This window comes from Hemiscyllium ocellatum, chromosome 3, assembly GCF_020745735.1.
Source record: "Hemiscyllium ocellatum isolate sHemOce1 chromosome 3, sHemOce1.pat.X.cur, whole genome shotgun sequence".
Taxonomy (NCBI): domain Eukaryota; kingdom Metazoa; phylum Chordata; class Chondrichthyes; order Orectolobiformes; family Hemiscylliidae; genus Hemiscyllium; species Hemiscyllium ocellatum.
In genome coordinates this window covers 22,213,400-22,238,066 of record NC_083403.1, presented here as the reverse complement: position 1 = coordinate 22,238,066, position 24,667 = coordinate 22,213,400, and the positions used below count along the sequence as shown (strand labels likewise).

The 24,667-nt window shown below is 40.1% G+C and overlaps 1 protein-coding gene across 1 annotated transcript in view; it reads left to right on the top strand.

The window, feature by feature from the left end:
• The window catches only part of LOC132831058 (regulator of microtubule dynamics protein 2), a 131,408-nt gene that overhangs the window by 76,481 nt on the left and 30,260 nt on the right, over positions 1–24,667 (top strand). The window contains exons 5-6 of the mRNA XM_060849113.1: positions 20,709–20,784; positions 22,020–22,097. Of these exons, the coding sequence (XP_060705096.1) occupies positions 20,709–20,784; positions 22,020–22,097 (154 nt within the window). The remainder of the gene's footprint in view (positions 1–20,708; positions 20,785–22,019; positions 22,098–24,667) is intronic.

Genomic DNA, 24,667 nt, shown 5'->3' with positions numbered 1-24,667 from the left:
ACTTCTCAAACTATCCTGGGATACACTTGATCAGGTCCTAGAGATTTAGCCACCTTTTTTTTTGAAACTTCCAACACTTCCTCCTGTAAGTGGATTGTTTTTAAGACATCAATGTTTATTTCCCCAAGTTCTCTAGCTTCCATTTCTTCCTTCACAGTAAAAACTGACATGAAATATTTGTTTAGTAACTCTCATTTCCTCTGGTTCCACAGATAGGTGACCTTGTTCATCTTTAAGGGACTCTATTCTCTCCCTTGTTGCTCTTTTGCTCTTAGTGTACTTGTGGAATCTCTTTGGATTATCCTTATCCTTACTTGTCAAGAATATCTCATATCCCGTTTTTGCCCTTCTGATTTCCGTCTTAAGAATGCTCCTACACACCTTAGACTCTTGAAGAGATTCACTTCCCAGTTGTCTATAGTTAATATATGACTGCTTCTTATTCTTGACCGGAGCCTCAATATCTTTATTCATCATTGCTCCCAAGTCTTACCAAACTTACCCTTCACTCGAACAGGAGCATTAAGCCTCTAAACTCCATTAACTCACTTTTGAAAGCAACCCATTTGCCAGTCACACCTTTTCCCATGAGCAGTATGCTCCAATCAATTCTTGATGGTTCCTGTCTCATACCATCAAAGTTTGCATTACTCAAATTAAGAACTTTAACTTTTATACAGGGCTACCGTTTTCCATAACTATTTTAAAACTAATAGAATTATGTTCACTTGTCCCAAAGTGCTCCCCAACTAACAATTCAGTCATTTTCCTTTCCTTGCTTCTTAAGTGAAGGTCAGATTTTGCTGCTTCTCCAGTACATACATCTACATATTATTGATAAAAAAAATTCTTGAACATAGAACATAGAAGGATACAGCGCAGTACAGGCCCTTCGGCCCTCGATGTTGCGCCGACCGAATCCTACCTAACCTATACTAGCCCAATAACTTCCAAATGCCTATCCAATGCCCGCTTAAATGACCATAAAGAAGGAGAGTTCACCACTGATACGGGCAGGGCATTCCATGAACTCACAACCCGCTGTGTGAAGAATCTACCCCTAACATCTGTCCTATACCTACCACCCCTTAATTTAAAGCTATGTCCCCTAGTAACACCTGACTCCATTAGCTGTAAAAGGTTCTTAGTATCTACCCTATCTAAACCCCTAATCATCTTATACACTTCTATCAGATCTCCCCTAAACCTTCTCTTCTCCAATGAGAACAGCCCCAAGTGCCTCAGCCTTTCCTCATAAGATTTTCCTACCATTCCAGGCAACATCCTGGTAAACCTCCTCTGCACTCGTTCTAAAGCTTCCACATCCTTCCTATAGTATGGCGACCAAAACTGCACACAATACTCCAGATGAGGCCGCACCAGAGTCTTATACAGCTGCAACATGACCTCAGGACTCCGGAACTCAATTCCTCTGCCAATAAAGCCCAGTACTCCATATGCCTTCCTCACAGCACTATTTAACAAATTCCACCAAGTGCTTAACAAGTGGTAGTCCAAGTCTATGTTTGAAAAGGTTTGTTCATCTACCACTGATGCTCACTATCATCTGGAAGATTCACCGCAGAAATTCACCAAGGCTCCTTAATAGCACCATTCAAACCAATGGCCACTGTGATGATGATGCTCCTTTAACAAGGTTATTCTGTCCTTGGTTTTTTTCAAGAGGGGTCATAAAGGCAGAGGTTCTGATGTGTCTGGAAATATCTACTTGAAAAAGCTTTTAAGTGTTTTTGTTTAAATACTTGTACAATGAAAGGGGAATGGCCAGTTCTCTCAGTTCAGGGTTTGGTTTGGTTTTAGCAAACAATTTGGAACTGCTGATCCTCTCTCTCACTGACATCTCTCCTGTAAAAACCTGTGTTTGATTTTACCTTTTTTTTTTGCCAAGGAGGTGTTTTTGGGGATGTTGCAAGTGTTTGGAATAGCATTATTAAGTTGTGATAGAGTCGATTGGGTTTTCACGTAGGTTGGGTTGTTGTAAATTTGGTTCTCTTTTGTTTATGTTTCATTCAGTAGTCTGTAAGTAAATTCTGTTTTGTTTAAAGCTGAGTGGTTGGGTCAGCTGCATCACTCCTGAAGTATCTATTTTACACCTGCTTAGAACAACTAGAAAAGTTCTTAAAATGTTTTTAGGGGGTCTGGCCTGGTCTATCAGAGATTGCAGGATTGTTGCTGTTTGCGGGACTTGTTCTTGTAGTTCTGATTTGGGATTAGGCTTGTTGAACTCAAAGGCAGCGATTGGTAAATGTTAGTGCCTGTTGTTCTGGGTATTGAATTTAGTTGGTTTAAGCAGTGTTGATTTCAGTCACTAAGTGTTTTCTGGCAGTGAAGAAGTGACTTTATGGACTCCACAAAAGGTGAACAAGGAGAAGATGCTGGAATTGGCAGTCAAGCTGGAGTTGGAACTGCCTCCTTACATGAGGAGGGGAGAGATGATTACACCTGTAGCTCAACATTTAAATTTGCTGGAAATGCCATCAGAAACTTAGGAGACATCTAAAAATTCAATTGAGAAAGAAGCTTCCAGAGTTAGAGACAAAAGAAAAAGGAATGGAACTGTTTTGAATTATGATTAAAAGCAGAAGAAAGAGAAAAAGAAAAGCCCTAATAGAACAAAATAGACAGAGAAAAGGAGAGAGAGGATTGGAAGAAAGAGAGGGAGTTTGAACTTCATAGGTCGGCATTTAGACAGGAAATTCTGCTTAAAAGGATTGCAAACCCATGGTAGCCAAAGGCCTGATGGGGATGCTTTAAATATATTCAAGCAATGCCTAAATTTGATGAGAAAGATATAAAAGCCTTTTTCAACTCCTTTCAGAAGATGGCTAAACAAATGAACTGGCCAATCACCATGTGGGTTTTGTTGATCCAAACAAACTTGTAGGTGGAGCTAGTGAGGTATTTGCATCACTATCAGAGGAGATATTTGGGGCATATGAGGAGGTGAAGAAAACCATTTTAAGTGCATATGAGCTTGTGCCAGAAGCAAACAGACAACACTTCAGAAATCTAAGGAAGAACCCTGGCCAAACCAAAATTGAGTTTGAAAGAATCAAACAAAGTAATTTTGATAGGTGATAAGGTCATTAAAAATAGAGCAAAAGTATGACACTCTTAGTCAAGGATTTTGGAGGAGTTTGAACATTCACTTTCTGAAGTAGTGAGAATTCGAGTGGAAGACCTGAGTTAAAATGACACGATTAACAGCTGAAAAAGCTGATAATTATGAGTTGGGCCATAAATCAAAGTTTGGCTTCTAAAGTCAATTTCAATCCATGAGGGATAGAAATTGGGAAAAAGAGAAATCCTCACATGATAAGGGAAAGGTAGATCTCAGTGAAGATCATAAGAATAACTTATCACAGGGTAAGAAGGAAACCCTTGAAGGGGAAAAAGACATTAAGAAGCTCAGGTGTTTTCACTGCAATAAAGTAGTCAAATAAGCCCTTGAAATCACAGTGTTGGTGGCTTAGAAAAAACACCCGGAAGACAGATGGAGGAAAACAGGATAAGCCAGTGAATTTTGTTGGAGTGGTAATGGAAAGCACAGGGGAGGCTAAAAAGCTGCACCAGAATGTACAATCTGGTCAGAAATTGGTTAAGGAGGAAGTGCCAGATCTTCCTAAACCATATACTTGCGAAGGTAAGTTTACTCACATAGACCAAGAGCAGCAGGTAAATAGATTACAATTTTTAGAATATACAGGATCGTCTCAGTCTAAGCTGTTGAAAGATCAGGAGATCTGTATCTCTAGAAGACTATTGCCAGAAAAAGTGCTAATAACGGGAATTCATGGTGAGACCAGAAGTGCTCAGTTATGTAGAATGAGATTAGAGTGTCTAGTAAAGAGTGGAAAAGTGGTGGTAGGAGTATTGGAAAAACTGTCAGCTCCAGGAATACAATTTATGCTTGCTATTGATATGTAGGTTCACATAAAGGAGTGCTGCCTACTGTGGTTGAAAAACCAGTGGAAACTTAAGCAGCTGATGTATTGCAGAAAGCATATCCTGGGAATTTTCCTGACTGTGTGGTAACAAGGTCACAATGTCATCAGTTGAAACTGGAGAGATCAAAGAGTACAGATAAGAAAGTTGAAGTGGAATTAGCAGAGATCCTGTTGAATTAAATGGTTGACACAAACCAGGAGCACAGCAGGTTAGGCAGCATCCAAGGAACAGGAAATTCGACGTTTCGGGCCAGAGCCCTTCATCAGGAATGAAGAGCTCCTGATGAAGGGCTCTGGCCCGAAACGTCGAATTTCCTGTTCCTTGGATGCTGCCTAACCTGCTGTGCTTTAACCAGCAACAGATTTTCAGCTCTGATCTCCAGCATCTGCAGACCTCACTTTTTACACAAACCAGGAGCAGGTGGCTAACAAAGTAGATGTCCTTAGCTCAGAGAAATTAACTGAGTTACAGCAGAAAGATGAAAAACTAAAGTGATTATATCAAAAGGCATACACAGAAAAAGAATCCAAATGCATCCCTGAATGCTACTATCTTAAAAATAATGTCTTCATGAGAAAACTGAGACCATCGCATATTCAGGTAAATGAGAAATGAACAGAAGTTCATCAAGTCATATTGCCAGTGAGTTATGAAAAGGAGATGTTGTGGGTAGCACAGGAACTACTGTTAAAATGTCATTTTGGGGTAAGGAAAACTCGAGCTAAAATACAGAAACATTTTTACTGGTCTGGACTGCACAAGGATGTACTTGAATTTTGCCAGACATGTCGTACATGTCAGGTAATTGGAAAACTAAAGGCAGTAATAAAGCCTGCACCTTTAATAAGTGTTCCTGCATTTGAGGAGCCTTTTACAAGAGTCGTAATTGATTGTGTAGGACCCCTACCAAAAACAAAAAGTGGAAATCAGTATTTGTTAACCAGTATGGATGTGTCCACTAGATTCCAGAAGCCATTCCATTATACAATATCACAGCTAAAAGAATTATAGAGGTGTCACTCAATTTTTTTCTCTAGATACGGACTTCCAACAAATCAAGGGTAAAATTTTAAATCAAAATTATTCAAGGAAGATATGGACTGCTCAGGAATAAAACAATCCAAATCTACTGCTTACCACCCAAAATTCCAGGGAATGATAGAAAGGTGGCATCAGATATTAAAAACAATGATGAGGTCTTATAGTCAAGACTATCTAGATAATTGGGATGAAGGAATGCCATTTGAATTTTTTGCCATCAGAAATGCACCAAATGAATTAACCAAATTCAATCCATTTTTGGGCATGAAGTGAAAGGACTGCTAAAATTGACTAAGAAGAAACTGGTAAGTCAGAATTCAGAAACCATATATTTGGACTATGTGTCAAATTTTTGCAAACAATTAAATAGAGCGGGTGAGTTGTCTAGACAGCATTTAAACATATCACACAAAATACAATGAAACAGGGGACAGACAAGAAATCAAAAACTCACAATTTTGCTACTGGAGATAAGGTATTTGTGTTACTTCCAGTAATAGACGAGCCTTTAAAAGCAAGGTTTAGTGGACCCTATCCAGTCGAAAGGAAGTTGAATGAGGTGAATTATTTGATAAGGACTCCAAACAGAAAGAAATCTCTCAGTGTATGTCATGTGAAATATGCTCAAAAGGTGTTTTGACCAGGAAGGAAAGCAAAAGGGGAGTATGTTATTGGTTACAACACAATGAAGAACCAAGTTCAGAGAATTCTGAATTGGACATTCCTAAGTTTAAATTGGACAATGAGATAGTTGTCAAAAATTGGGATAAATGATTGAGTGACCTTCCAAAGGAAATTCAAAATGACCTGAAAGAATTATTGCTATCGCATGGGGAGATATGTGGAAATAAGCTGGAAAATACTAACCTAATTATGTATGATGTAGATTTAGAAGATGCTGTTCCAATTAAGTTACATCCTTATAGGCATGCTCCTCTAAAGTTGGCCTAGATTCAAAAGGAGATTGAATGTATGCTCTATGGCAACATAATCGAAATGAGCTAGTGATTGGAGCTCATCCACAGTAATGATGCCAAAACCAGATAGTACCCAACGATTATATATGGACTATCACAAAACCAATGCAGTTACAAAGACTAATGCATATTCAATTCCACGTTTGGAAGACTGTGTTGAGAAGGTGGGACAAGCAACTTATATTTCTAAGTTGGACTTGCTCAGAGGATACTAGCAGGCATCATTGTCTGAAATAACGAAGACAATTTTTTGCTTTCATAATGCCAAATGGATTCTATCAATTTAAAATCATGCCATTTGGTATGAAAAATGCCAGCCACATTTCAGAAACTAACCAATAAGGTAATTTCCGGATTACCGAATTGTATAGGTTATATTGATGACCTGGTGATTTTTAATCATGCTTGGAAGGAGCATCTGTAACATTTATCAGAATTGTTCGATCGACTTTGGAGGCAGGCTTGGTGATAAGCCTGGCTAAAGTGAATTTGCCAAAGCCCAAGTCACCTTCCTGGGCCATGTTATTGGACATGGACCAAGGGCCCCACAGAATGAAAAAACAAAGGTAAATGGGGAGTTTCCCGTACCATTGATTTTTTTTATGATTCCTGGGATTAAGTGGATTTTATCAAAAATTCATACCAGATGTTAGCAGTGTGGCTGTTCCACTTACTGAATTACTAAAGAAAGGCAAGAAGTTTCAATGGACAGCAGACTGTCAGAAGGCATTTGACAGCCTGAAAGCTGTGTTAACTACTACCCCTGTGTTAGCCACACCTAACTGGGCAAAGCTATTCAAGGTGGTTATTGATGCAAGCCATGTAGGTGTCGGTGCTGTGTTCTTATAGATGATGATGAGAAGATAGAAAGATCTACCAGGTATTTCTCCAGAAAATTGAACATTCATCAGCAGAAATATTCAACAGTTGAGAAGGAGATTTTGAGATGGTGTTAGTATTACAACATGCTACCAGTAATGTATCTGAGACAGTCCTATAAAGTGATCATAACCCATTGTGAATTTTGTGGAAAAGTTTTAGGATAAAAATTCTAGATCGTTTAGATGCAGCTTGTTGTCACAGCCATTCAGTGGCTAAGGGATTGGTGTGGGAAAGAGGGATTCCACTTCATGGGGCATTGGCATCAGTTTTGGAACGGGGGGATCTGTACCGTTGGGACGGTCTCCACCTGAACCGATCAGGTACCAATGTTCTAGCGAAGAGGATAAATAGGGTGGTCAGTAGGACTTTAAACTTCTGAGTTGGGGGGAAGGGAAAGTGAAAGAGACAGGGAGTATGCCGTTAAATGGAAAGATAAGCAGCAGGATAGCATGTGTCCAGGCGGATTTAAAATTGAGGCAGACTGAGAATGCAGAAAAAAGCAAGGATAACTTAGGACATCATATGACTTCCAACATCTCTAATGATAAGGAAGTTAGCATTAAGGCACTTTACCTGAATGCTCGTAGCATTCATAACAAAGCCGATGAACTAATGGCACAGATAATAGTGAATGATTATGATGTGGTAGGCATCACAGAGACTTGGTTACAGGGGGGTCAGGACTGGTAGTTAAACCTCCATGATTTTTCAACTTATCGAAAAGACAGAGAGGTGGGCAGAGGGGGTGGGGTTGCCTTGTTAGTTAAGAACAAAATTAAATCAATGGTATTGAATGACATAGCGTCGGATGATGTGGAGTCTGTGTGGGTGGAATTGAGAAACCGCAAAGGCAAAAAAACCATAATTGGAGTTGTGTATAGACCTCCTAACAGTAGTCAGGACCAGGGACGCAACATGTACCAGGAAATAGAGAAGGCATATCAGAAAGGCAAAGTCACATTGATCATGGGAGACTTCAATATGCAGGTGGACTGGGTAAATAATGTTGCTAGTGGATCCAAAGAAAGGGAATTCATGGAATGCTTACAGGATGGCTTTTTGGAACAGCTTGTCATGGAGCCCACAAGGGAGCAGCCTATCCTGGACCTAGTGCTTTGCAATGAACCAGACTCTATAAAAGATCTTAAAGTAAGGGAACCCTTAGGAAGTAGCGATCATAATATGGTAGAGTTCAGTCTGGAGTTTGAAAGAGAGAAGGCAAAATCGGATGTAATGGTGTTACAGTTAAATAAAGGTAATTATGAGGGCATGATAGAGCAACTGACAAAAATAGACTGGAAGCAGAGGCTAACTGGGAAGACAGTAGAGCAAAAATGGCAGGAGTTTGTTGGTATAATTGAGGACACTGTACAGAAGTTCATCCCCAAGAAAAGAAAGATTATCCGGGGAGGGATTAGACAACCGTGGCTGACAAAGGAAGTCAGGAAATGTATTAAAGAAAAAGAGAGATCCTATAAAGTGGCCAAGAACAGTGGGAAATCAGAAGATTGGGAAGGATACAAAAACAAACAGAGGATAACAAAGTGTGTAATAAGAAATGAGAAGATCAAATATGAAGGTAGGCTAGCCAGTAATATTAGAAATGATCGTAAAAGTTTCTTTCAGTACATAAGAAACAAACGACAGGCAAAAGTAGACATTGGGCCACTTCAAACTGATGCAGGAAGCCTAGTGATGGGAGATAAGGAAATAGCAGGAGAACTTAACAAGTACTTTGCGTCAGTTTTCACAGTGGAAGACGTGAGTAATATCCCAAAAATTAAAGGGAGTCACGGGGCTGAGTTGAGTATGGTTGCCATTACGAAAGAGATAGTGCTAGAAAAGTTTAAAAAGTCTTAAAATTGATAAATCTCCTGGCCCCGATGGGATACCCTAGAGTTCTGAGAGAGGTGGCTGAGGAAATAGCAGAGGCATTGGTTGAGATCTTTCAAGAGTCACTGGAGTCAGGAAAGGTCCCAGATGATTGGAAGATGGCTGTTGTAACCCCCTTGTTCAAGAAAGGATCAAGACAAAAGATGGAAAATTATAGGCCAATCAGCTTAACCTCGGTTGTTGGTAAAATTCTAGAATCCATCATTAAGGATGAGGTTTCTAAATTCTTGGAAGAGCAGAGTCTGATTAGAACAAGTCAACATGGTTTTAGTCAGGGGAGGTCATGCCTGACAAACCTGTTGGAATTTTTTGAAGAGGTAACAAGTAGGTTAGACCAGGGAAACCCAGTGGATGTGGTCTATCTAGACTTTCAAAAGGCCTTTGATAAGGTGCCACACGGGAGGCTGCTGAGCAAGGTGAGGGTCCATGGTGTTCGAGGTGAGCTGCTGGGATGGATTGAGCTCTGGCTGTCCAATAGAAGGCAGAGAGTTGGGATAAAAGGTTCTTTTTCAGAATGGCAGCCGGTGACGAGTGGTGTCCCGCTGGGTTCAGTGTTGGGGCCACAGCTATTCGCATTATATATTAATGATTTGGATGAGGGGACTGGGGGCATTCTAATGAAGTTCGATTATGATACGAAGTTAGGTGGACAGGCAGGTAGTACTGAGGAAGTGGGGAGGCTACAGAAGGATCTAGACAGGTTGGGAGAGTGGTCCAGGAAATGGCTGATGGAATTTAACGTGAGCAAGTGCGAGGTCTTGCACTTTGGCAAAAAGAATAAAAGCATAGACTACTCTCTAAATGGTGAGAAAATTAGTAAAGCCAAAGTACAAAGGGATCTGGGAGTGCTAGTCGAGGATTCTCTAAAGGTAAACATGCAGGTTGAGTCCGTAATTAAGAAAGCGAATGCAATGTTGTCTCTTATCTAAAGAGGGTTGGAATATAAAAACAGAGATGTGCTACTGAGACTTTATAAAGCTCTGGTTAGGCCCCATTTGGAGTACTGTGTCCAGTTTTGGTCCCCACACCTCAGGAAGGACATACTGGCACTGGAACGTGTCCAGCGGAGATTCACACGGATAATCCCTGGAATGGCAGGTCTAACATATGAGGAACGGCTGAGGATCCTGGGATTGTATTCGTTGGAGTTTAGAAGATTGAGGGGAGACTTAATAGAGACGTACAAGATAATAGATGGCTTGGAAAGGGTGGACGCTAGCAAATTGTTTCCGTTAGGCGAGGAGACTAGGACCCGTGGACACAGCCTTAGAATTAGAGGGAGTCAATTCAGAACAGAAATGCGAAGACATTTCTTCAGCCAGAGAGTGGAGGGCCTGTGGAATTCATTGCCACAGAGTGCAGTGGAGGCCGGGACGCTAAATGTCTTCAAGGCTGAGATTGATAGATTCTTGTTGTCTCGAGGAATTAAGGGCTACGGGGAGAACGCTGGTAAGTGGAGTTGAAATGCCCATCAGCCATGATTGAATGGCGGAGTGGACTCGATGGGACGAATGGCCTTACTTCCACTCCTATGTCTTATGGTCTTATGGTCTTCAGTCTGAAAATTGTGAATGCGGAAGGACAGGGAAACATGATTGCTGATGCATTGTTGAGACTTGGATGATAAATGGAGCTGTTCAGTGGCAGGAGTACATGACTGAAATAGAATGTAGTAGTGCATGTTTATAGCCAATGTAGTATGTATGTGTGTTGTAATGTACTAACAATTTAAGATTAAGGGATTTTAAAATGAAACTGTCTTTGGATATTGATGTTTTATTTTTGTAGGAGGGAGGTGTGATGATGCTGCTCCTTTAACAAGGTTATTCTGTCCTTGTTTCTTTTTCACAAGGCCCCGTAAAGGAAGTGGTTTTGATATGTCTGGAAATATCTTCTTGAAAAAGCTTTTAAAGTGTTTTTTTTAACACTTGTGCAATAAAGAGGGTGTGGCCAGTTCTCCCAGTTAGGGTTTGGTTTGGTTTTAGTAAGCAGTTTGGACCTGCAAATCAAAGATACAGCTCCGTGCTGATCCTCTCTCCCTCTCTCTAACATCTCTCCTGTAAGAACCTGTGTTTGATTTTACTTTTTTTGCAAAGGTGGTGTTTATGGGGATGTGATAAGTATTTGGAATAGCATCATTAAGTTGTGATAGAGTCTATTGGGTTTTCAGAGAAGATAAGATTTTCTAAATTTGGTTCTGTTTTGTTCATGTTTCATTCAGTAGGCTGTAGATAAATTCTGTTTGTTTAAAACTGAGTGGGTGGGCCAGCTACATCACTCCTGGCATAAGTATTTTACACCTGCTTAAAACCACTAGAAAAATTCAGATCTGGGCTATCTTCTTGAAATGTTTTGAGGGGGTCTGGCCTGGTCCATAACACCACTACCATCTAGACAGTGACAACGGCAGCAGACAATTGGGAATGCCACCTTCAAATTCCTTCCAAGCCACTCACTATATTCCAACTTGGAAATATATTGCCAATCCTTCAGTGTTGTTGGATCAAAATCCTGGAACTTCCTCCTTAACATTTTATGGGTACATTAAGCAAGCGGACTATAGTGGTTCAAAAGGGATGCTCATCACCAGCTTCTTAAGAAATGGGCACGAAATGCTGATCCAAGCAGCAATCCCACCACTCCATGAATGAATTTTTAAAAAGTAAATTGAATGTAACAGGGAGATGATATCTGACAACTAATTGCTAAACTTTGTTTATATTTCAGATCAGGCAACTTTACTCTGGTCAAGCCATTTTCCTGAGGAACAAACCAAGAAATGGCTGTCAAATGTTTTTGAGTTGAATCAGGCATAAGATGTGTGCGTGTAAGAATATAATACGGTACAGGGAAAAAAAAAGTTTCAGCCCAACGAGTCTATGCCACCAAAATTACACTAAATCTACATTAGCCTCTCTTCTCAACACTAAGTTCATTGCCTTAAATAATGTGACATTGCAAGTGTTCATTGAAGTAATTTTTAAAGGTTGTGAGGTTATCCACCTCAATTACCTTCCCAGACAGTGCATTCCAGATTTGTACCACCCTTTGGGTGAATGTTTTCCTCAAATCCCCTCTATACCTCTTGGCTTCCACCTTATAAATGTGTTCTCTTGTTACTGATCCTTCAAGTAAAGGAACAGCTGCTTTTTTCCACCCTATCTATGCCCCTCATAATCTTAACAAGTCTCCGTCAATCTCCTCTCCTCCAATGTAAACAACCCAAGCTTATTCACTCTCTCTTCATAACTAAAATCTTCTATCCAGGATATATCCTAGAAGATTTCTTCTGCACCTCGTCTAGCACAGTCAAATCCTTCCGATAGTATGGTGACCAGAACTGGAGGCAGTACTCCAGCTGTGGCCTAATCAAAGCTCTGTAGAACTTAAACTTCAGCACAGCCTCTCTGCATTTATGATTTATGCCTTGACTGATAAAGGCAAGCATCTTTTGTTTTTTTTTCTTAATTATCTAATTAATTATGCCCTGCCACATTCAGGGATTTGAGAACAAATGCCCAAAAATCTCCCTGTTCCTCTGTGCTTCCTAGTCCTCCCATTCATTGAGTACTTTTTGTCTTGTTATTAATTCTAGTATTAAATTTCATCAACCCATCTAACCAATCTGTTTATATCTTCCTCTAACTCAGACCTCCTTCCTCACTGTCAACAACTCAGCCAGTCTTTGTGTCATTTGCATAATTGCTGATCAAATCCCCAGGTTCTCATCTATATCATTTTTATATATCACAAACAGTATGGGAGACAGCACTGACCCCTGTGGAACATTACTGGACACCGGCCTCCACCCATACAGACTTCTACCATCTACCTCCTGCCACTAAGCTGATTTTGGATCAACTTGCCAAGTTACTGTGAATCCCATGTCCTTTTATCTTATTTACCAGTCTTCCATGTGGGACCTTGTCACAGCCTTCATTTGCCTATTTTAATATGTAACTTCTCATGTACACAAGTGTGCCACACAATGTGCTTACAATTTTAAATTGATCCTCAATTTTCTTTACTTGCTCAGAATTATTTAGCAAATGCTGTCCAATCCGTGGACAGTGCTTTTACTTTGTTTGAGCACAGGTTGATTGGTTACAGTAAATTCCTTGCCTAGTACATTCTCCATGGTGTCCCCTTGATCAGTCTGAGTCAATCAGTATTTTCTGTCCTGTTTGCAATTCCAATGCATTGGTATTGTGAGTTTTTCTGAAGTGAATAAATTGAAAAGCTTTGACAAAATGTGTTTAGCTTCATCAGCAACACTCAAATTCTGCACTACAAAATGGCTGAACTACCACTACTTCAATACAGGAGCTTCTACTAGTTACAACAGTCAGTAGTTTTCCTCTGCCATTAAAGTCCGAGTGGACCTCTTGGTCCTTATACTTAGAGGATGATAATAGGAAACTTATCACGTGAGATGCCAAATTCAGATTATTTGCATGTGCAATAATATGCAGGTATGAAACTAAGGAAGTATTGAGACAGCTGTGGTTTGTTTATTCTGGAAAGACAAAAATAAGAGGATACCTGACAGAAGTGTTTAAAAGTTTAAAGAACTTTAAAGGCTGGATATGGAGGAATAACTTATGCTTTGTGCAGGATCCACTTCCATTTTGGATCAACGAAGTACTTTAACACCATGTACAGACCTTGTTCAGTCCAGTGTGATGCTAACCAGCATGAAGCAACCGTCTGGATTAGAAATTATAAATTAACTTTTTGTTCGTTATTTCTGTCAACTGTATGACTTCTAAAATTTTTTACTGAATGTTATCACACTTGGAAATTCACTTTGTACAAGAGACAGCTTTCTTTTAAAACTGTACTTCTTTTCATCAATGACATGACATAAAACCTTGGTCATCTGCTAGGATTACCTTTAAGAATAGATGACAAATGAAAGCTGCAGGAAAGATATCAGCGAGCAAAAGAATCTGTTAAACAAGGAAGATGTAGGTGGATGGGAGAGCTATAAACATGGAGAGTCTTGGTGGAGCGCTTTTACTCTGACAACTTGATAGAAAAGTGGTGGGTTTGCTTTGCCAATGTTATGTTAGTGAACAACAAATCCCTGTTCCAGCATAAACCAGGTTAGGATTTGCATTGTGTGAGTATATGTGCCTTTAAGATATTCTGTCCCGTTCCTCTTGAAGAGGGCTGTTGTACAGCTGATGATGAGGTGTTTGCTCCATGGAAAGCAAAATAAATAGCTTTGTTTTTCTTTTAAACTGAGACAAACGAAGCAAGAGTGGGTGGAGTCAGGGTCAGATCCATGGTTTTAGTTTTGCTTTCAGTTGGTGAGGGTGGGGTTTTGGAGTTGAAGCTGCTAGATTTAATTCTCTCTGCTGATACAAAAGCTTCAATGCTCTCTCTCTCTACTGCTAGATTCATTTTGTCAGTGTTTCTTCTTCTGGACTGGAGGGAATAGTAAATGAGAGACATCTGTTTTGCTGAATTTGCCTTTGCCCGCGGGATTTTATGGGATATGTTTATGGGATGCTGCTATATTAGAACCATTGATGAGTAGTGGTTAAATATATTGTTTTAAGTATTTTGTTAAGTTAGTCATGCCAGTTTTTTTTGTGTGATATAACTGTGGTGTAAGTATAAAGTGTATTTTGCTTAAAGCCTAGTAATTTGACCAATCAAATCAGATCTAGAATACAGTGCCATTGACTTGCCTTTACATAAGATAAAATTTAGGGTGTAGGCTATCTCCTTGGTATAGATTAGTGTGGTGCTGGAACAGCACAGCAGGTCAGGCAACATCCGAGGAGCATGTGTGTTGTACTGTTCTTTGTTCACGAGCTGCAAGGCAAAGTCTAAAACAAACTTTGTGGAATCAGGGGATGAGTTACCTACCATGGAATTCACAATCTCTCTTCTGTTTTCGTAGCACTATTGACATGGTTTTTCCAGTTCAGTTTCTGGATAATGATAACTTCAGGCAGTTGCTGGTGTGGGATCCAACAATGGTAATTTCATTAGATGTCTCAGGCAGGTGGTTAGAGTCCATATGATCAGAGTTGATTGTTGCTTGGTATTTGTGTGATATGAATGTTAATAAATTCAAAAAGGCTATCATACTGTTGGGAGTTAGTCATAGAGATGTACAGCATGGAAACAGACCCTTTGGTCCAACCTATCCATGCCGACCAGATATCCCAACCCAATCTATTCCCACCTACCAGCACCTGGCCCATATCCCTCCAAACCCTTCCTATTCATATACCCATCCAAATGCCTCTTAAATTTTGCAATTGTACCAGCCTCCACCACTTCCTCTGGTAGCTCATTCCATACACGTACCACCCCCTGCATGAAAAAACTGCCCTTTAGGTCTCTTTTATATCTTTCCCCTCTCACCCAAAACCTATGCCCGCTAGTTCTGGACTCCCCGACCTCAGGGAAAAGACTTTGCCTCTTTACCCTATCCATGCCCCTCATAATTTTGTAAACCTCTATAAGGTCACCCCTCAGCCTCCAAAGCTCCAGGGAAAACAGCCCCAGCCTGTTCAGCCTTTCCCTATAGCTCAAATCCTCCAACCTTGGCAGCGTTCTTGTAAATCTTTTTTGAACCCTTTCAAGTTTCATGACATCTTTCCGATAGGAAGGAGACCAGAATTGCACATAATATTCCAACAGTAGCCTAACCAATGTCCTGTACAGCCGCATCATGACCTCCCGAATCCTGTACTCAATTCTCTGACCAATAAAGGAAAGCATACCAAACGCTGCCTTCACTATCCTATCTACCTACGACTCCACTTTCAAGGAAATAGGAACCTGCACTCCAAGGTCTCTTTGTTCAGCAACACTCCCTAGGACCTTGCCATTAAGTGTATAAGTCCTGCTAATATTTGCTTTCCCAAAATGTAGTACTTCGCATTTATCTGAATTAAATTCCATCTGCCACTTCTCAGCCCATTGGCCCATCTGGTCAAGATCTTGTTGTAACCCTCTTCGCTGTCCACTATACCTCCAATTTTGTTGTCATCTGCAAAGTTACTAACTGTACCTCTTATGCTCGCATCCAAATCATTTATGTAAATGACAAAAAGTGGACCCAGCACCGATCCTTGTGGCACTCCACTGGTCACAGATAGTCTAAATCACAACCCTCCACTTCCATTCTCTGTACCCAGTTCTGTATCCAAATGGCTAGTTCTCCCTGTATTCCATGAGATCTAACCTTATCTTTCAGTCTCCCATGGGGAACCTTGTCAAATGCCTTACTGAAGTCCATATAGATCACATCTACTGCTCTGCCCTCATCCAATCCTCTTTGTTACTTCTTCAAAAAACTCAATCAAGTTTGTGAGACATGATTTCCCACGCACAAAGCCATGTTGACTATCCCGAATCAGTCCTTGCCTTTCCAAATACATGTACATCTTGTCCCTCAGGATTCCCTCCAACAACAAGTGAGAGTCATAGAGATGTACAGCACAGAAACACACCCTTTGGTCCAACAATTCCATGCTGACCAGATATCCTAAATTAATCCAGTCCCATTTGCCAACATTTGGCTGATATGTTCATAAAACCTTCCTTTTAATGTACCCATCCAGATGCCTTTTAAATGTTGCAATTATACCAGCATCCACCACCACCTCTGGCACCTCATTCCAAATACACACCCCCCTCTCATGAAAATGTTGCCTCTGAGGTCCCTTTTAAATTTTTCTCCTCTCACTGCAAACCTATGCCCTGTAGTTTTTGATTCCCCTAGCAAAAATATCTTGGCTATTCACTCTATCCAAGCCCCTCATGATTTTATAAATCTCTCTTAGGTGATCCCTCAGCCACCGATGCTCCAAAGAAGAATTGCCCCATCTATTCAGGTCTCCCTGTAGCTCAAACCCTTCAACCCTGACAGCATCATAGAACACAGAACATTACAGCGCAATACAGGCTCTTTGGCCCTCAATATTGCGCAACCTGTGGAACCAGTCTGAAGCCCATTTAACCTACACTATTTTCATCCATATGTTTATCCAATGACCATTTAAATGCCCTTAAAGTTGGCGAGTCTACTACAGTTGCAGGCAGGAAGTACTATTGTCTGAGTAAAGAAACTATCCCTACAATCTGTCCAATATCTATCATCCCTCAATTTAAAGCTATGTCCCCTCAAGCTAGCCATCACCAACCAAGGAAAAAGGCTCTCACTGTCCTCCCTAACTAACTGTCTACTCCTCTGACTATCTTACATGTCTCAATTAAGTCACCTCTCAACTTCCTTCTCTCTAACGAAAATAGCCTCAATTCCCTCAGCCTTTCCTCATAAAACCTTCCTTACATACCAGGCAACATTCTAGTAAATCTCCCCTGAACCCTTTCCAACACTTCCAGATTCTTCCTAATGCAGTGATCAGAACTGTAGCAGTACTCAAAATGTGTCCACACCAGAGTTTTGTACAGCTGCGATGTGGCCTTATGACTCCGAAACTCAATCCCTCTGCCAATAAAAGCTAACACACCTTATGCCTTCTTAACAGCTCTATCAGCCTGCGTGGCAACTATCAGGGATCAATGCACCTGGACACCGAGATTTCTCTGCTCATCCACACTGCTAAGAATCTTACCATTAGCCCAGTACTCTGTATTCGTGTTACTCCTTCCACACTAACTCCATTTTCCACCTCTCAGCCCAGCTCTGCAGCTCATCTATATCCCTCTGTAACCTACAACATCCTTCTGCACTACCCACAACTCCTCCAACTTTAGTGTCATCCACAAATTTACAAAGCCATACTTCCATGCCCTCAACCAGGTCATTTATCAAAGTAACAAACAGCAGTGGTCCCAAAACAGATCCTTGTGGTACACCACTAGTAACCGAACTCCAGGATGACATTTCCCATCAACCACCTCCCTCTGTCTTTCAGCGAGCCAATTTCTGATTCAAACTGCTAAATCACCCTCAATCCCATGCCTCTGTATTTTGTGCAATAGCCTACTTATCAGACGAGTTACTGAAATCCACATCCACCACATCAGCTGCTTTACCCTCATCCACCTGTTTGGTCACCTTTTCATAGAACTCAATAAGGTTTGTGGGGCACGACCTACCCTTCACAAAACCTTGTTGACTATCCCTAATCAACTTATTCCTCTCTAAATGATTATAAATCCTATCTCTTATAACCTTTTCCAACACTTTACCCAGAACCGAAGTAAGGCTCACTGGTCTATAATTACCAGGGTTATCTCTACTCTCGTTCTTGAGCAAGGAGATAACATTTGCTATTCTGCAGTGTTCTGGCACTCTTTCTGTAGACAATGATGACACAAAGATCAAAGCCAAAGGCTCTGCAATTTCTTCCCTGGCTTCCTTATAAATCTTTCTAAACCATTTCACATTTAAAAGCATCCTTCCTATAGCAGTATTCCAAAAGTGGCCTAACCGATGCCCTGTACACCTGCGTCATTACATCCTGATTCCTATACTCATGCGCTGACCAGTAAAGGCAAATGTACTGAATTCCTTCTTCATTGCCATGCTTACCTGCAACTCCACCTTCAAGGAGCTGTGAACCTGCGCGTCATTGTCTCTTTGCTTGGCAACACTCCCCAAGGCCCTACCATTAAATGTATTAGTCCTGCCTTGATTAGTCTGACTAAAATGCAACATCTTGCACTTATCTAAATTATTCCATCTGCCACTCCTCAGTCCATTGGATCAAGGTCCCATTGTACTCTGAGATAACCTTCATCACTGTCCACTACAGCACTAATTTTGGTGTTGTCTGCAAACTTACTAACCATTCCTTCTATATTCACATCCATATCATTTGTATAAGTGACAAAGAGCAGTGGACTCTTCACCAATCCTTGTGGCATACTACTGGTCACAGGCCTCCAGTCCAAAAACAGCATCCACCACCACCTTCTGTCTCCTACCTTCAAACTGATTTTATATCCAAATGGCTAGCTCTCCCTGGATTCCATGTGATCTAACCTTGCTAATCCGTCTACCATACAGTACCTTGTTGGACACATTGCTAAAGTCCACTTAGACAATACCCACTGCTCTGCCTTCATTGATCTTTTTCTGTCACTTCTTCAAAAACTCATTCAGTCTAGTGAGACATGATTTCCCATGCATAAAGCCATATTGACTATCGCTAATTCCAAATACATGTAAATCCTGTCCTCAGAATCTCCTCCAATATCTTGCGTGCCATTGATGTCAGATTCACCAGTCTATAGCTCCCTGGCTTTTCCTTACCACCTTTCTTAAATAATGGCACCACATTAGCACCACTCTCCAAGTCTTCAGGCACCTCACCTGTGGCTATTGATGATACGAATATCTCAGCTAGGATCCCAGCAATCAGCTCCCTAACTTCCTGCAACATTCTGGGATACATCTCATCAGATTTCAGGCATTTATCCTTTATGTATTTTAAGACATCCAGCACCACCACCTCCGTAATATGGACACTTGCTAAGATATTGCTATTTATTTCTCCCAAGTTCTCTAGCTTCCATTTCTTTCTACATGGTAAATACTGTTGAGAAATGCTCCTTTAATATCTCACCCAATTCCTGGGGTTCCACACATGGAGGGCCTTGTCTACCACAAGTCAAGAGCGGAAAAGTTTGTCGATAATTGTACAGTCTTCAGTACCATTCACAACCTGTCTAATAGTAAAGCTGTCTGTGACCATGTGGCAGTACTTGGACAAAATCCAGCCTTAGGCTGATAAGTGACAAATAACATTCATGCCAAGCAAAGACCCTTTTCAAAAGAGAAAATCAACAGAATTACCATTGCTGAATGCACCTAGCTATCAAGATCCTGAGGATTGCCATTGTAACATTTAGCTGAACCAATCATATCGATACTATGCTGCAAGAATAGGTCAGAACCAGGGAATTCTGGCCAATTATGAACATTTGTACATTTAGTGAGAGTAAATATAAATGTTTCTCTTCTTCAGCTTCTCCCATTTTACTTGTCAATTTATCATATTAGTTTATGTTAGTTTATCGCCACCACATCATTTCATCTTGGCTTAGGCCTTTTACCTTCCTGGTGGTCTAATCTCCACCACTTACTGCACTTTGCGTGTGTGTCTGTTACACTCTCTACATCTCTCTTTGCAACTCTATATTTGTCTGTGTGTGTCTCTCTCTCTCTCTCTGTGAGTGTGTCTGTCTCTCTCTGTCTCTCTCTCTCTCTGTCCCTCCCCCTCTATCTGTCCCTCTCCCTCTATCTGTCCCTCTCCCTCTGCCTCTCCTTCTGTCTGTTTATCGCTTGCTCACTCTGTCTATCTGTATGTTCTTCTCTCTCTCTGTCTGTCCACCTCTCTCTGTCTGTCTCTTTCTCTCGCTCTCTCTCTCTCTCTCTCTCTCGCGCAGCGGGTATCTCTCGCTCTCTCACGCGCTCTCTCTCTCTCTCTCTCTCGCTCTCTCTTGCGCGCTCTCTCTCTCGCTCTCTCTCTGTATTTGAAACTCATTTTCCCCAACACTGCTGCTTTCTCTTGTTTGGCATTTATTGCCCATGTTGTGTAATAGCCATGCCTACTTCTTAGGACTTTATAAATCCTAGCATATCTCCAGATTTCCAGTCTGTTTGGCAATCATATTCCTTCTCAAACATTAATGTAAATTAGTGAGCTGATATTGGTTCCAGTCCCAAGCCTGGCCAAATATGGGGAGGGTTAATGGCAGGAAGTGCATCTGGCTGTAAAACCACCCAACAAATCCAACTGGTGCTTGATATGAATGGAATGAAATATTGTTTGATCAAAAAAGGTAATTTTCATATATTGACAAGTTAGATGTCCAAATTATAGTAATATAAAGCCTGTAAATAACCTATGGAAAAAATGTCAGATTGTCGCATTCATTTGTATGCCTGTGCATAGCTATCCTTTTTCGTTTATTGTTCTCAGTATCTTGTTTTTTTGTTATATGCAGGCTTGCAATTGTTTGTGGGCATCTTTCTGAATATGGAAGTGTACAGTCCAAAATCAAGAATGGCACTCTTTTCAAAGTAAGTTTGGCATTGTACTTGCACGACATGTAATTAAAATGGTTTTCAATAGCTTTATCTTCTTTATTGGGCTGTTCCCAAACAATACAAATACTTAATATTGAGCACCTTCCAATAATTAATTCAATTTTCCATTTCTCAGGCCTTTTAAGAATGTCTAAGAATATATTTTTTTAAAACATTGGTCATGTTTAGCAGGCTTTCATCCCTGCTTTGCTCCTGTTTGGGAATTGACTTCATCATTTCATGAGAGGCAACTTTGTTATATTGTGGAATTTATTCATTGACTGTTTCTTAGCAAGAAAGTGATTCATCCATAGAGGATAGAGTCATTAAATGATTTTTCCAGTTTCTGATTTCTGTGGTCGAAAGCTTTACCAGCATATGCCGGAACTTTATTTGTCAAAACTGTTATTTTGTTTCAGTTAATGTTGCTTCTCAATAAGTTTCATTTGTGAGAAATGCTGCTTAACCTACACCATACTGGCATAAAATTGACATTCCAGAAAATCCTATTAATAGGATTTTTACTTAGTTTCTATCAAGATAATACAATCCAAAATTTTACAACTGATATAATGTTCTATAAAAAATGCCGAATTATAAAATACTTATTGTCAGACTGAAAGATTAGAAACTTAAGAACTTCATTTCCAATTTTTGCTTTTAAATCCCACCTGACAACAATGACCCTTTAGAAAGTGCTGCAAGACTTAATGATTAGTTACGAAAATGCATCATCGTTGATAATCTATAAAAATTGTTCAAAGTCACTTTCCAATTAAGTGAGTTTTTCAACAAGATACATTTAGCTAGTTTGTAAATAATTCTTGTTAGCTATGATGTAATGAAACAAAGAGAACAGAGGAAATTAAGGTATACATTAGTCCATGACTTAATTGAATGACTGAGCAGTCACAACAGCTGAATAGTCTACTCCAGTTCTTATGGAAGGGGGATTACTTGAAGTCACTGAAGAAAAAAAAGAAAAATTAAGTACTGAATGAAAATAGGGGGCTTTAAAGAATAAGTTCACAAGTACTGCAAAGAATTGTTACCAATGGGAAAGAAAGGGAGTATGGGAAATGGATAAAGAAGAAATTTTAAATAAAGATTTTGATTAGAAAATAATCATATTTTTTTAAGTTGCGAAGTGTGATTTTAGATTCAAACAATGTTTACACTTGATTTTATGTACTAATAGTTGCTGCATTTATTGCTCTTTTTATATATAGGATCACATAGACAAAGCAATTGAGTTGAGACCACAGGACCCCAAATTGTATCATCTACTCGGAAGATGGTGCTATGCAGTAAGTTGGAAAATTCAGTAAAAGTATCTTAGGGCAGGAAATTAATGCAGTGGTGCTTTTCCTCAAATTAAGCTTGTATTTTCGAAGATATGGCACCTGACCATCAGTGACTTCTCACTCGTGAGAGAGACTGTCTGTTCCAAAAATATTCACATGACGTTCCAGATTGAGAATAATGACTATTAACATCGCAGCTTCCAATACAACCCTGAGCTAAGATTATGGTTCCATTTCCTCTCCATCACAGAAATAAGAATATTAATTAATGATTGAGCTTAAGGTTTTTACTTGCTCATTTGGCCTATTTAACTTTTTGAGGTCTGGAAAATTGGAAATGTCTAGATGCTGTGGCATAATTAATGATGAAATTCGAAAGTAAGTGCTGATCTATTGGTATTAGCAACCAGCAATATGTACAAGTTAGTAGAAACATTAATTTATTCCCTGCATTGTGCTATCTGCTCAGTGATTAATGAGCTGGGAGACAGAATGAATAAGAATTTTAATTGCATTTCATGTTCTGTAGTTTGCTGATTTTGTTTTCATGGGTTCTATCTGACCTCTTTTCACCATAGTTTTGACGCAGCGAACTACTGGGAATGCTGGTTCATAACCCTGTATCAGGAATTTGAGTTCAATAGATGTGTAACATGTTGCACTCTCTCAAATGTCTGTACTTTTTCACCCCTTTGATCTATTATTCCCCAATACCAAAATTTCTTGGTAACCACCCCCAAGATGCTGTGGTTTGCCTGAGGTGTAGATTACCAACTCTGAACATTGCAAGCCCTCATTCAAATGACAGCAACAGTTGTAGAATGAAAACAAAGCGATTGTGCTCCTGAGCTTTGTTCAGTGAGTTGCTGACAAAGAGTTAAGGGTGAGAAATTTCAATCAGATTTTAATTTCTATTGTTTTAGGGCTGGGTGGGGTAATGTTGCTGGCCTTGTCCCAGCCTGGCCCTGGCTTCTGTCACTGATCTCACAGCATGCTACTTGGCCATTGATGAAGGCCTTTGCAGCGAATGAGAAGGATAGTGGAATATAATTCTTCATAGGTTCAACAGGCAGGAAAGGAGAGATGTTTCTGAATAGGGTTTGATGAGTGGGAGTTGGGGAAAGTGCCATATAGAGTCGTAAAGTCATTTGGAATGGTAACAGGCCCTTAGGTTCAACTAGTCTAAGCTGACCATGTTTCCCAAGCTAAACTAGTCCCATTTGTCTGCATTTGGCCCATAACCCTCCAAACCTTTCCTATCAATGTACTTATACAAATGTCATCTTTAAATCCTGTAACTATGTCTGCATATACCAATTCCCCTGGCAGCTCATTCCATACGCTCTGTGTTAAAAGAAAATGTTACCCCTCATGTTCTTTTTAAAACTTTATCCTCTCACCTTAAAAATATGCCCTCGTGTTTTTGAACACCCCCACCCTAGGGAAAAAACTCTTGCTATTCATCTTATCTATTCTCCTCATGATTTTATAAACCTCTATAAGGTCACCCCTCAACTTCCTACCCTCCAGTGAAAAAATACCCAGCCAACCAACCTATTTTTATAATTCAAACCCTCCATTTCCAGCCACATCCTGGTTAATCTTTTCTGAACCCTCTCCAATTTAATAATGTCCTTCCTATGGCAGGGCAACCAAAACTGTATGAAGTCCTCCAGAAGAGGCCACACCAACATCCTGTACAATCTCAACATGATGTCCCAATGCCGATACTCAAAGGTCTGAGCAATGAAGGCAAGTGTGCTAAGTGCCTTCATAAACTGTGATGCAAATTTCAAAGAACCATGTACCTGAACCCCTAGGTCTCTTTGTTCTCCAACATTACACAGGATCCTACCACTAACTGTATAAGCCTGCCCTTGTTTGTTTTACTAAAATGTAATACCTCACATCTATTCAAATTTAAACTCCATCTGCCACCCCTCAGCCCATTGACCCAATTAATCAAGATAATCTTAGATAATCTTTTTCACTGTCCACTGCACAACCAATTTTGGTGTCATCTGCAAACTTACTAACCATGCCTCATGTATTCTCATTCAAAACATTTATATAAATGATAAACAAAAGTGACGCAGTATCAATCCATGTGGAACACCACTAGTCACAGTCCTCCAGTCTGAAAAACAACTCTCCGTGTATTTGGACTGGGGTGAGAGGGCTGCTTGTAATGTGGGAAGGGGGCAATGGAGAGAGGGCTTCACTGTGTCTTCAGTTACCAGGGTATACAAGCAACGAGGAGTCATACCAAACTCGAAATAGTGACTGTTACTTTTTCCACTGATGTTGCCAGACCTGCTGAGTTTCTTGAGCATTCTCTGTGTTTGTTATATGGACAGCTTGAGTTTGGCTGAAACCTACATGAGTATATAAAATGATAACATATTATTACAAAGTATTTTTTAAAATACAGGTTTTCAGAACTTTAATTATGTAGTGAAAATTATGGTGCTTCTTTGTTATTGTTAGGTTTTGCTAGCATGAAATAAAATTAATTTTCAAAATTTAGAAATTTTTATATTTTCATGGGATTGGGCAGAGCCAGCATTTGTTGC